At 36.3% G+C, this 11,900-nt stretch overlaps 1 protein-coding gene across 1 annotated transcript; it reads left to right on the forward strand.

The window, feature by feature from the left end:
• Window positions 1-10,561: 10,561 nt before the first annotated feature.
• LOC108376324 (transcription factor stalky-like) lies at window positions 10,562-11,144 on the forward strand (the record flags this gene model as incomplete). Its single annotated transcript, XM_017632526.1, has 1 exon — window positions 10,562-11,144. A coding segment is annotated over exon 1 (583 nt), but the record flags the coding sequence as incomplete, so codon positions are not given.
• Window positions 11,145-11,900: the final 756 nt, after the last annotated feature.

Consider the following 11,900-nt stretch of genomic DNA (forward strand, 5'->3'; position numbering starts at 1 on the left):
AAAAAAACACTGACGTCAGAGGAAAAAAATAAAAACGCAGTTTCACTATATCTTTCTCATAGTTTCATCACTTTTTTTGTCTTTCTGTCGCGCCGTGTAATAATGGCCAATATATACTTGATTAAAATTGATTTTCAATATAGAAAAATTTTTTTCAAAAATTTAGCAAAAAATCTGTGGCGATTTTTCATATGACCCGATATTAAAGAGTTTGTGTTGCAACTCAAGATTACCGCACAGTTAAAAATCGATTGAAATTTATAAGAAACAAGAGTATAACAGCCTTATTTCGGTCAATTTCCACTGTTGGAGAAATTTGGTTAGGAATTGATTAATATATATGTATGTATGTATATTTGAATGCAAAATAAAGCACTCTCAAGTTAATACGCTTCAGTTATTTGTAATTAACATTTCCAAGCAATTGCAATTTTCGGCTGAGATTTTGTAGCGGTAGCAATCAATAAAAGTAATTACAACAAAAGAAAAAATTCAATGCCAAAAATTAAGTAAATTTACAACAATTTTTACAAAAGCGCATAGATATTATTATTATATGTAGATTGAAAACAGTTTTAGTGCAAATTACAAACCACATACTTGATTTCACAATAACAGATATTGAGTAATTCCCAACCAATAAAAGCAATCATGCAACAATTAAGGAAACCCACACGAATGTACAACATAACGAACAAAATATGTAGACAAAACACTAATTGAAAGGGGAAAAGCAGTAATGAAGAAAGAAAAAGCAATAACATAAAGTAAGTTTTTATAGAAGTAAGTAGTAATAGTAAACTGTAAAGCTCAACATGCTGCTGCTGCATCGAATTTCAATTGGAGCAACAACCTGATTGCCTGTTTAAACATTTAAGCGGTTTAATTGTGGCAATTCAATTAAGTGGCACGAAAATCATGCAACAAGCGAAACCTAATAACTAAGGGAGACAAATAGCTTGATAAGTTAAATGTGTGTACTATACAAATGTACATATGTACACAAATCGTGAATTGTAGCAAGAAATTGCCTCCGGGGACAACCGAAACAAGGAAATGAATTTCTCATCAAACACAATAAATTGGCCATTTAGAAATAAATGGAAGCAGCTATATAGAAAAACAATAAAAAAAAACTGTGAAGGTTTGTGAAGGTTCTAGATAAAATTGATCGATGCAACTTACGTATTTGCAGCAGAGACTTAATAAAATAACTGGTAATTGTTGTATTTTATTTGTCTTTTATTTGAAAGCATACATGAAAAGCAAATTTATGATTAAAGTGTACCGTTGTACTTGAAAGTTTCCTAATAATTCTGAAAAATGTCGAAAAATATACCCGAAACTGCCGAAAGGAAATCCGAAAATCACAAAAAAATAAAGCACAAAAAAAAATTGCAAAGTATCGAAAGATACCAAAAATTTTTTTCTAAATTCCCGAAGAGTGCCGAAAAATCTTAAAGTGATTCCAAAATATCCAAAAATTCATAAAATATCCCAAAAATGGTATTGAAAAAATGTAGAAAACTTTCGTGAAATACGCAAAATTTTTTCTATGTTCAGAAGAAATTAAAAATTACTAAAAAAAATCTGGACAAGTTTCAAAAAATCCGATAAGACGAAAAAGGAAAGAACCAAAAAAAATCAATAGTACTTCTGAAATAACCTCGAAAATCCCCGAAAAATATATCGCGAATAAATCTAAAGAATTTCCGAAGAAATACGCGAAATCCCGATAAATCCTGAAAAAAAAAAATCATTGAAACACCCAAAAATCCGGAAAACCTAAAAAAGTTTTAAAACCGAAAACGCGAAGAACTAAAGAACACGAATATCGTAAAGGAATCACGATCAAAAATATCATAAATTCTTGAAGTGATTCCAAAATGTCCAAAAGGGAAATGCGAGAAATCCAAAAATGTTCCCAAAAATTCCGAAAATGTCCCGAAAATCGCTGAAAAACTTAATTCAAAAAATCTAGAAAACTTCCGAAGAAGTTCCAAAAGTTTCCGAAAAGTGCAAAAATCTAAAAACTCTCTGAAATTATCTCGAAAATCTACGAAAAATATAATAAAAAAATCTGGAAAAGTTTGGAACAATACCCAAAGTTTCCAAAAAGGAATGTAATAAAAATTTCTAAATGTCCGGAAAAAACCAAAAAACCTTAAAAAATCCGAAAGAAATTAAAAATAGCTACAAAAATTTGGAGGAATTCCTAATGATTCCAAAAAAGACCCAAAGTTTCCAAAAAGTAATGTAAAAAAATGTCTAAATGTCCGGAAAAAACCAAAACACCTTAAAAAATCCGAAAGAAATTAAAAATAGCTAAAAAATTTGGAGAAGTTCCTAACGATTCCAAAAAATTCTAGAAAACGTAAACGCGAAGAACTCCGAAAAATCCAATTCTGAAATTATCACGAAAATCACCTTCAACGCGAAAAAAATTTGAAAACTTCTTAAAAAGTTAATAAACTTTCCGTAACTTGTTAAACGAAAGATCCCGATACGTCCAAAAACGACGAAAAACCTTAAAAAATCCCGGTATTTTCAGAAAAAAACGAAAAATCTCAAAAAAATCCAGAGACTGCTGAAAAAATACTCAGAAATTCTATAAAACGAAAAGTGCGTAAACTTAACTAAAAATCTTGAAATTACCTCGAATATCTGCTAAAAATAAAATGCGAAATCCAAACAAGTTCAGAAAGTTTGCGAAAATTGAAATACGAAAAATCTCGGCAGGAACAGAAAAAACGAGAATCCTTAAGAGTATTCAAAAATAACGAAAAATCCGAAAAAATGTCGCAAGTGATCACAGCAAATTTCCAAAGTTCATCTTCAACTCGAAAAACTCAAAAAAATCAAATCGAAAGTCTCCAAAAAACCAGAAATGTTGCCAATAATTCCAGAAAGAACCGAAAATTCTTAAAAAATACCAAAAAGTTAAAAAGTAGAAATCCGTTAAAAAATCCAGAGTTCTGAAAAATTAAAAAAAAATCGAAATCGCGGAGAACTCCTAAAACTCACTTAAGTATTCCGAAACTATGCCGAAAATACCCGAAAAATATAATTCAAAAATATACAGAAGGGTTCCGATTATGTCGCAAAAGGTTCTGAAAATAAGAATACGAAGAATCCCGAAAATTACTAAAAAATCCTGAACAATCCCGAAAAAAAACATGAAAAGTCCTGAAAAGTATGCACTTTTACAGAAGGCTAAAGTACATCTTCTTGTTCACAAGCTCAACTGTGTTTAATGTTATATTGTGTAAAAATTGACTTCAAACTTAATTGTTGCCTTAAGAGAATTTAAAAAAAAGATTTCGTAGAACATTTTAACGCCCTAACTAAATAAAAAATATTTTTAAACGTTCAGCATTATATGTGACCTGGTCTACGAAAAGGGAGCTTACGTGCGAAAACTAGTTTTCTGTGAAAAAGCTGTTAAAAGTAAGCAACTCGTTTCGTCAGTTTCTCATTATCTCGTTAATTGTTCTCCGCGCCGGACGTCCAGTAAGTGTTGTTGTTGGTCCAGTAAGTGTTGTTGTTGGTCGGAATATTATTAAAGTTCATCGTGTAAGTTGCTAGTGTGGAACATTTAAAAAAAAAAAACACTGAAGAAGTGACGTTTTTGTACTTCTAAGCAAGTTAGGATTTTCTGCTTTTCACCACGTGAAAAAGCATCTCATCTTCCATCCGAATCAACCAAAAAGTGAAAATTGATTTTTTGACACCTAAGCCCCCTTTCCGTAGACCAGGTCACATATGTAGTTACAGTATCGGTCATATCTATAGCACGCCATTTCGAAGTGATATTGTGTGCCAGTTATGTTTATTTATTTATTTTTGAGAATTTTCAATTAAAATACAGTTCTTTCTCTAACAAACCCCATATAAAGCCAAGTTTTACAATTTGTAGAAAACTTCAAAAAAGTGCAACAAATTTTCACCTAAGTTTCACACTTTTTTCTCGGAGGTGTTAGAATTTTTTCGAGTAACTTGGGTTTATATGGGGTTTGTTAGAGAAAGAACTGTATTTTAATTGAAAATTCTTACTTACATACTTGTTACTTTTGCTACCTACATACATACGTCGTGATACTGTCATTTACTTGTATACATACTCGTACATACTTTCAGAAGTACCTACTAAAAGGCAAAAAAAAAGAAGCACTTTTGTCCCTGTGCAAATTCCGGCGCTGCATAATTACTCCAATAATTGTCGCTGCCGCAAATAAGTTGTCAGCCATTACATCGGCAATTAGTTTACGAGTAGGAGGCGGCAGCGCAATGCCATGCCGTTAAACAACTATATTAGCTGCCACTTGAGCTAGCATAAAAATTCCCGACAGTTTTCTAATTCTATTTGGTAATTCTTTGTACTTTGTAGAATTTGAGTTTTTTATTTGTCACTATCGTCTAGGCTTTTGAAAAGATTTTTATTGTCGTCCATACTAGTCACACATTCGAGATATTCCATAGATTAGTGCCCTTTTTAAGTCCACACTCGTTCACATGCTATGTAGCTTACATACTTATGTACTTGCATATGTACATACATTAGATTGGGTCGGTTTCCATACGAATAAAAAGGGGGTAAAAGCCCACGCCTGTATTAAGTGCTTATATGGAGAAGACTTCGGCGCCATAAAAAAAATCTTTCTCATTCTAAAAACCGCCGAATTGGGTTTTTATTATAACCAAAAAATATTTTTCAGGGTTTAGAAGGATCATACAATTTTGTTTGGTGCCGAGATTCCCTCAAATCTTCTTCTTCTTCTTTATTGGCGCTGTAACCGCCTACGCGATTTTGGCCGAGTCCCTCAAATAAGGTTTCAAATACAGGGGTGAACTTTTACAACATTTTTTGACCCAATCTAATTAACATATGTATTTATGTACTTATGTAGTTGTAATTAATGTCTCGGGTGCTGGTACGGGAGTAGGTCTTTTACTTTTTTCAACTCTTCCTTCAACTGATTTCCATTTGCTGAGGGTGTACATATGTACATAAGTTTATTGTTTCAAGCTTCGTAATTAATTCATGTGTGCGCAAAGAGTTCTCTAATTGCGACCACTTAACTTGAAAGCCGACATAAGGTCATAGGCAGAGAATTAACAAAAAAAAAAAAAAATACATACACGTGTGCCATTTGTAATTATAGAAAATCCATTATCGTTGAATAGATATTCAGTGGAATTTTTATAAATGGATTCGACAATTTAGACGCACTGCGTGGCAGTGTAGGCGCTGTCTCATTTGGTTGTTGCTTCACTTATAAGTTCCTAGACCAGTCGGTTTTCGGTTAGACTGCTTTTCCTCGTTTCGTCTGAAAGTTTTGGTGTTTTGATTCTTCGCGCTGAGGTTTTAGATATGAAGTTGTAACCAAAGCCAATTAATTTTAAATAAAATAATAATAACCACCAACAGCAGGTGGACTATTCTGAAGTTTTGAATAAAATAAATATATCTCTGGTCATCGTTCGATTAACGAATAACTCGAATTTTGCTGATAATCGCTAAGCCGATCATATAGGATATACAGAAGAAAAAACTGGAAAAATAAATGCAAAAGATTCATAACTTCTGCCAGGGGATCATCTGGCCTATATGATCGCTTGGTTAGCGCTTCCGTATAATGATTTCTGTAGAAGCTACATATAAAGGTGATGTAGAAGAATAATCTATTAAGAATTTCTTGTACGAATGCTTTATTGGACCTTTTTTGGTGATCGAGCAGTTTCTGCCTAACCTAATTTGGAGCGACTATCTGGATTAGTCAAATATCGGTTTTTTAGAAGAAGAGAGTTTAGTTTTGGTGATTTTAAAATAGGTAGAAGAACAAGCAGGAGAGAGAAAGAGAAATATCCCCAAGAAACTAGATTCTACGTAGCCGGAACGACTCTGATTTATACATATCAGACTAAGGAGTGCCACTTTTTTGTGACAATTTGCATGCCAATACAAGGCACAAGCGTGGCTGTATTTCATCAGAGAAGCTCACTAGAAAGCTGCCTAATCAGATGTGAGAAGATCAGTGATCTGATAAACCTAAGCAAAACGATTTAAAAAACTTCCTCTCGAAATCGGTAGAGCTGAACTAAGCAGACCGACTGGAGGCAGCGGTTGTTCGTCTAATGAACTCTCTTACACTGAGGGAAATAATGCATAGTAAAAATGAATACTTTATATTTGATTATCGTTTAAAAATTTTCGTATTTAAAAATAATATTTTCATACAAAATTTATTACGCACATATTTGACTGTTCACATCTGAGTATGTATATGCAAGTGTACATACGCACCCCATACGCCGCTCTGAGAGCGGTGACAACACACACATACATACATAGTACAAACCGCGTGCTGTGGTTTGATGGATATTCAACATTTGAAAGCAAATTTATATGCCTGGGTGTAGCTAAGTGCGCAAAGATGCTTGCCACAAGTTGTTGATATCTGGAGACGGTCGGGTTCAAATTCCACTGCAGGCACATGCAAATTAAATTTTTTTTTTAGTTTTTGTCTAATTATTCACTTCACGGATGCTTTTTCAGTGCGAACGCGGTCATTTTAATATGTGCGTAATTGAATTGAATATTTACCAATATACAGTACTTTCGTTGGCGTTTATAGTAAGATCAATCACGTTTCTATTTGATTTTAATATTTTTTTCCCTCAGTGTAATGAATGTTATATGGCAATCTGTTCTAGGCGATACACAAAATGGTGAACGGCGAAGCTAGGCTAAATTAAGACAGCAGCAAGGAAAGCTTGCATTAGGGCGTGTTTACCAAGAACGCTGTAGGCTGGGACGCATATCACAGAAGTTTCAATGCGTTTAAGAAAGGGATAAAAAAGGAAAAGGTCGCAACGTGGTCCAAGTTTTACGTGGGCTTAAAAAGGACCACTGAAATCGCGCGATTGAAAAGGTGCTAGGAAGATGACCTGAGCAATACAGGCGATGTAATCAGTCTTCCGACAGAAACCCTTAACACCTATTGGCAAGACAACCCAGTCGACAAATCGTCACTGAGATAAAAATAGCGGGTGTCTCGTTCTTTCAACCCTATAAATTTCCACAACCGGATGGAATCATACTAGCCTTGCTACAACGAACAAGCGCCACAATAACTCCCCGCCTATTTACAGAGTTAGTTAGCTCCTTCGCTATATACCAAAACCATGGAGGCAAGTAAGAGTGGTTTTCATTCCTAAGGCAGATGGGAAATAGTACTGAACAATATTTAAGAGCCATCAGTTTCTCCTCAAGATAATGGAGATGCCACTGAGTCTGCAGATCACGAGACGCCTTACTTCGGAAAACTTCAGCGGAGCCCAAAATGTAAACCTTTATTGGTAGAAACAGGCCCTGTACGAAATGATTGGGAGTATAGAATAAGCGTTACTCTACAAGGCATATGCGCTGGCAGCCTTTTTTGGATGAGAGAGGCACCCTTAACAGTTAGTTTGGCATTCAGACACTCCACCATAGTCATCCTAGAACTTGATCCTCTAATCTCTCTTTGAAGCGAAAATACGTTGGTACCAGAAGCATCAATGGCTCCTTGGGAGGCACAGAAGTAAGGAAAACAGCAACACGCGGTACTGCTCAAGAGGACGTTTTATCTCCACTGCTGTGGAACCTCATGGTGAACGAATTCCTGCATCACACACCGATAGCCATTAAGGTCATTGTGTATGAAGATGACTTTGGCATTCTGGTCGCAATTACCGACCTGGCAAGGTTCGAGGTAAGAAACGGTTCAGAAGTTAACCCCTTCTAAAACTGAACTTGTTCTGTATACCAAGCGATATAAGGTAGAGAAATTTCGTACTCCATCCCTCAATGGGGCAAATCTCAAACTGTTGAAAGAGGCGACGTTTTTTGGAGTTTTTCTCGACTCTAAACTCTTCTGCTTCCGCTTCCGAGGAGCGGAGGGAAAAGGCGCTTAATCCGCTCTGCACCTGTAAAACTATGATCAGGAAAGACTAGGGGCTGCGGTCGCAGATAATACACTGCATCTATATGACGCTAGAGATACTCATAGACATTCCACTAATGGGAATATAAGTCAAAAGTGCCGCACCTATGAGCGTTCTACGATTCAGGGCATCTAACAGGTTGCGAACAACTTGCAAGACCCACGCCATCATCCTCGAATCCGTTTTTCTGAAATAAGTAACTGGACATGGGAACAGGATCTGGTATCTTCTCTCAGGAATAATGGCAGCAAAGCTGGTAAGCAGGATTGACCTAGATTCATCCTGAGACATGTTGGTATTCCGCGAAATCAGGAAATGAACGAGCATGCTAGAAAGCGATCTGAGGCAGCATTAGGTGCCCCAGACGGTTCCTGTCCCTGTGGTTCCTGTCTTCAGAAGTTGAGAAAATTACTGTGCGCCTACGCGGCATTGCGCTCACTCCGGCCACGGCTCGATGAACGAAGAACACGGAGTTTATTAAGGCTCTGAAAGTCAAATGTTGGGCTTCCCACAGGAATACTAACGAGACACTGGGTCGTTGGCTCCATGGCTACATGGCTGCCAAGTTCAGAGCCATGTGAAACGATTTGTGCAGAATCTGCCAAACGAAGAAGAGATAAGTCCGTCCAACACTTTCTTTGCGAGTGCCTTGCGCTCCGGAGTAAAAGTCTCACATTTCTGGGAAATCACTTTTTCGCGAGTATAGACAGCTTGGAAAAACTCCATTAGAGGGTCTATTAGGATTCGCTCGAGAATCAGGAGGGTTTACAGACATGCAAGGATAAGCATGTGGACACCCTTTGAGCATCGCAATGTTGCTTTGTGGCCTTCAAGTGAACCCAACTCAGGTGACTCAATTAATGTTAAATTTGCTATGGAGACAAATCAGTTTCAGCTTCAATCTAATATACTTGTTGTACCTTTTCAAACAAAAAAGTCGCGACAATCCAATTTCTACAGAAGTTTTATGCCCATGAAAATGATTTCTTCTTTATGTCACCGATCATACTTTTTCTGCAAGAAATTTACTCCAAATTGCCTCTCGTGCGACGAGCGGATTCTCAGGGTGCAGCTTGGCTATTATAATATTTACAAATTTACATTGATATACATACATATATCGGTATGTAAGTACCTAAGTACAACTATAAACAACGTTCGCTTTAAAAATTCCTTCAGTTCAACAACCCTTCATCGCCCAAGTATCTTTTAAAGATAATATTAAAAACAAAATGCAACAACAAGATGCAAGAAAAATTACCCAAAACAGGCAACAGGCTGTTGCACCTTTCCAGAACGCTGATAAAACAAAGAAAAAAAAACAGCCAAAATAAACACCCAACACAGCGCGCGTATACCAACTTTACTCCTGAAAAACACGCTCTCGCTCTCTTGTGCTCTCCAGATTTCGAACAAGGAGAACTTCCCAATATTTTTTATGCTAAATATACCGTTAGGAAAATAGTGCTCACATTTACCGTTGTACATGTGCGTGTGGGCGCTTATGCTTTGGGAAATTTATTTAGCAATGGCCAGGTTGATAGGCCGGAACTGCTGCTGATGTTGCTGGTGCTCGCGCTGGGACTTGGTGGAGCTGCTGAAAATTCAGAATTCAGTATGAAACGACATAGCGCCGGATGCGCACGGTAAACGAATCGAGAGCGGATAAAGTTTGTGACGTTAATGTGGAATGTACATACATAGAATTTGAAAGAAGAAGCTCAGAGAAAACCAAATTTCTGGCAAAAGTGGAATTCTAGGGTAAACGACCAAGTTGGTGTCAAAGTAAGCGCAAACGAATTGAATGAAGCGAAACTTAAGTGCATAAAAATATACGAAGAAGAAAAGTGGAAGCTAAAATCGCAAGAAAAGGTGCGAGTACGTAAGGCAGAAGCTGGCTGCGTACGATTAGCAGGAAATGCGTGAGTGCGTATAAACTGCTGTGACGACGTGTGCGCACACCAGAGGTGAAGGTGTAAGAGGAAGCAAACAAAAATTTGTCACAATTTTCACCTTCGCAGCCAAATGTGCGTGGAAAATTTTATTTTTGGCATAAAAAGGACAAGCAAACATTGAGGCGGATAGTCAGCGGTCTTTTGTCGCGCGTGACAAATGATGAGTGAAAATTTAGGCCGGCTAAAAATAAACGGTATTACGAGTAAATTACAATAAACAAATACAGTGAAAAGCGATCCAAAAAAGTAAAACCACACAAAGCAAAGCTAAAGTAAGCACACGCAAGGTAAACGAAAAATAAAACTGCCGGCGACGAAGGCGCGAGTGTACATACATACATACATACATATAAGTTGTGCAAAAAATCTGTTGAATGCGCGAGTATCTAACTATTTTTGCCGGCGAAATAGCGCAGCGCGTACAACGAGGCGGCTGAGGGTCAAGTGTGCGTTTAGTGTGAAAGTGAAATGATGAAAAAGTAAAAAAGAGTGCAAGTTTGATAAAAAAAAAATAAAAAATCAAAAAAAAAATTAGCCCACGTCAGCTGGCAAATCTAATAAACAAGGTAACTTCTAAATAAACTTTTTTGCAAAAAAAAACTCCAACTCAACCAACAAATATGACAGCCAACATCTTTAAAATGCTGCTGCTGTTCCTTGCAGCTGCTTGTCTCTGCAGCGCTGCACCCTCACCTGAACCAGCCCCCGAACCACAACCGCAACCGCAACCGGAACCTGCACTCTTTAGCAGTTATAATCCCGCATTCATATCGAATCCATCCATTTATACCTATACATTGGCGGAACAGCAGCCAAAGCAAACGCAATTGAAACAACAAAAACAACACGCAAATACTTTGCTGAGAAATGATATTGAATATAATGGTAATGACAACAGCAACAATAACAACAACAAAAATTATTACAATTATGCCAGCAACAATAATAATGTGCCGTTTAGTTCGAGCGAGTCGGCAGCCTCTCCGCCTTCTTCTGCGAGTAATCGCAATTTTTACTACACTAATGCCAAATTTAGTGGCACTCCTACAACTGCAACACCCACTCAACCATTGCCGGTGAGTGGTTGTCAGTTAGATCGTTTAGCCGTTTATAAGGTTGTATTGCACACCTATTGGACGCGCGATTTATTCCCGAAACACTATCCGGACTGGAGGCCCACAGCGCAATGGACGAAAACTATAGGTGAGTGTATGGGAGGGAAAACGAATTAATTTTGTGGTTGACTAAATGTTATAGATACGGAAGTGGTGTGACTTAAAAAAATTGCAAAAAATACAAACCTATAAAATTTGTATTCGAAAAGAAGTGCTCTATATAAGGACTCAGGAAATCAACTAAGTTTTTTTTTACCATTCAAAGTTGGCTTGCTGAATCTTAACTAAACAATAATGGTTTATGTGCCTTCAAAAACTGGTAGCAAATTTAATACAAAGCAGGGCAATTCTGAGTAAGAGATGTAGTTGCAAGACTTTCGTAAGACAATTGAAAGGCAGTAGGCAAGATAGTGTGAAAGATTTTGTATATTTTGGCATAAAAGTCTTACAAAAAAAGGCCACTTGCCAATTTTCATGGTGAAAAGCTCTTTTGACCGAGTGAACAAAGCACTGGCATGCAATTCGTGAGGTACGACGTTCGAATCCTCCGGCAGCGGAATTTTTTTAACTTAATTTAATTTTTTGTTTAATTTAATTTAATTTTTTTTTAATATAATTTTCTTAAAATTTTTAGATTCAATGGCTTTAAAAAGAAAACTATATTTTGTCAATTTAATTAAATTTTTAGAAACTTATGTATTTTATGTATTTTTTTAATTTAATTTGTTTTCCCTTTTAATTTAATTTGATCTTGGCTTTTAATTTTTAGATTTATTGTTTAAGAGAGAAAAATAATTTTTAAATTTCATAAAATTTTTAAAACCTTACATATGTAATGTATGTA

The sequence above is a fragment of the Rhagoletis zephyria genome, unplaced genomic scaffold (assembly GCF_001687245.7).
Source record: "Rhagoletis zephyria isolate East Lansing unplaced genomic scaffold, Rhagoletis_zephyria_1.1 Rzeph_scaffold_10261, whole genome shotgun sequence".
NCBI classification, from domain to species: Eukaryota; Metazoa; Arthropoda; class Insecta; order Diptera; family Tephritidae; genus Rhagoletis; species Rhagoletis zephyria.